At 61.6% G+C, this 1,215-nt stretch overlaps 1 protein-coding gene across 1 annotated transcript in view; it reads right to left on the reverse strand.

The window, feature by feature from the left end:
- Positions 1 to 1,177, reverse strand: part of CAPNS1 (calpain, small subunit 1) — a 2,900-nt gene extending 1,723 nt beyond the window's left edge. The window contains exons 1-3 of the mRNA XM_010567170.1: positions 1,092 to 1,177; positions 667 to 731; positions 429 to 571 (exon numbers count right to left, since the gene is read on the reverse strand). Coding sequence (XP_010565472.1) covers positions 429 to 571; positions 667 to 731; positions 1,092 to 1,146 — 263 coding nt within the window. The 5' untranslated portion in view covers positions 1,147 to 1,177. The remainder of the gene's footprint in view (positions 1 to 428; positions 572 to 666; positions 732 to 1,091) is intronic.
- Positions 1,178 to 1,215: the final 38 nt, after the last annotated feature.

Genomic DNA, 1,215 nt, shown 5'->3' on the forward strand with positions numbered 1-1,215 from the left:
GGGGGGGGCATGGGGGGGGTTGGGTGGGCCCCCTGTACCCCAATATGCACCCCCGCAATTCCTTCCCTGCCCCAGGATTGGGGGCAGCCCCATTGCCTCCATACTGTGTCCCCCCCCAGTTTTGGTGTCCTCCAGGGGTCCTTGTGACCCCCTCATTCCAAACTTGTGGGGCTTCAATGCCCCCCCCCAGACCTGGGGATCCCCCAATGCTCTCCCCAGGATTTGGGGGTCCCTACAGAGATGGGGGGACCCCATTTTCCCCAATACTCCCCTCCCAAAATTTTGGGGTCCCAGGAGGGCCCTTTTTCCGCTGCCCCTGATTTAGGGGTCCCACTTGGCAGGGGGATCCCCATTACCCCTATATACCCCCCCATCATTTTGGGGTCTTCAGGAAGATCCCCTGTAGCCCCTCCCTCGCATTTTGGAGGAAAGATTTGGGGTTCCTTGTGGTCTCCCAGATTTTGGGGTGTCCCCCCGATTTTGGGGTGCCCCCCCTCCCCACCTGCCACTTCTTGATGTTGTTCCACAGGTACTTGAACTCCTCAAAGCCAAGTTTCCCCGTTGTGTCGCTCTGGGGGGGGTGTCAAGGAGATTTGCAGTGGCAATGGGGACCCCCCCTCCCTGAACCCCAAAAATACCCCCCCTCTTCCCACCCCCAAAGGATACGTCCATCACGGCCACCATGCTGCGGCAGGTGTCAAGGCCAAAGCCATCCGTCTTCAGGTCGGGATCTGGACGGGGTGAGGGGGAGGGCAGTGGGCAGATGATTTTTGGGGGGGTGCCCCAGCCGTTGTGGGGAGGAAGGGTCAGGGGCACCCCGGGGAGGGGAGGTCCCGGTACCTGCGGGCCTGGCGGCGGCGTGGAACAACTGCGGGACCCACCTCCTTCCCCAAAATTTTAACCAAAACTGGAACATTTTGGAGGTTTTTCCCTGGCCGTGTGGGGATTCTCTTGTGGCTGCTATAGGGTTGTGCTCGCCACTTGCCAGCCCTGGTGATTTATGGGCAGCGGGTGCCAGGACCCCCCAGACGTGTTGCCCCCCCTCATTGTGTTGCCCCCACCCCCACCCCCGTTTTTGGGTGGACACTTACGGCGGGTGACGACTTTGTTGAGGATGTTCATGAGCTCGGTGGGACTCACCTCCATGTCCTGTGGAGACAGGCATGGGGAAGGTGCCACGGGGTCCCCCCCACCCTGACCCCCACCCCGGGGTGC

Source organism: Haliaeetus leucocephalus, unplaced genomic scaffold (genome assembly GCF_000737465.1).
Source record: "Haliaeetus leucocephalus isolate CR32 unplaced genomic scaffold, Haliaeetus_leucocephalus-4.0 Scaffold227, whole genome shotgun sequence".
Taxonomy (NCBI): Eukaryota; Metazoa; Chordata; class Aves; order Accipitriformes; family Accipitridae; genus Haliaeetus; species Haliaeetus leucocephalus.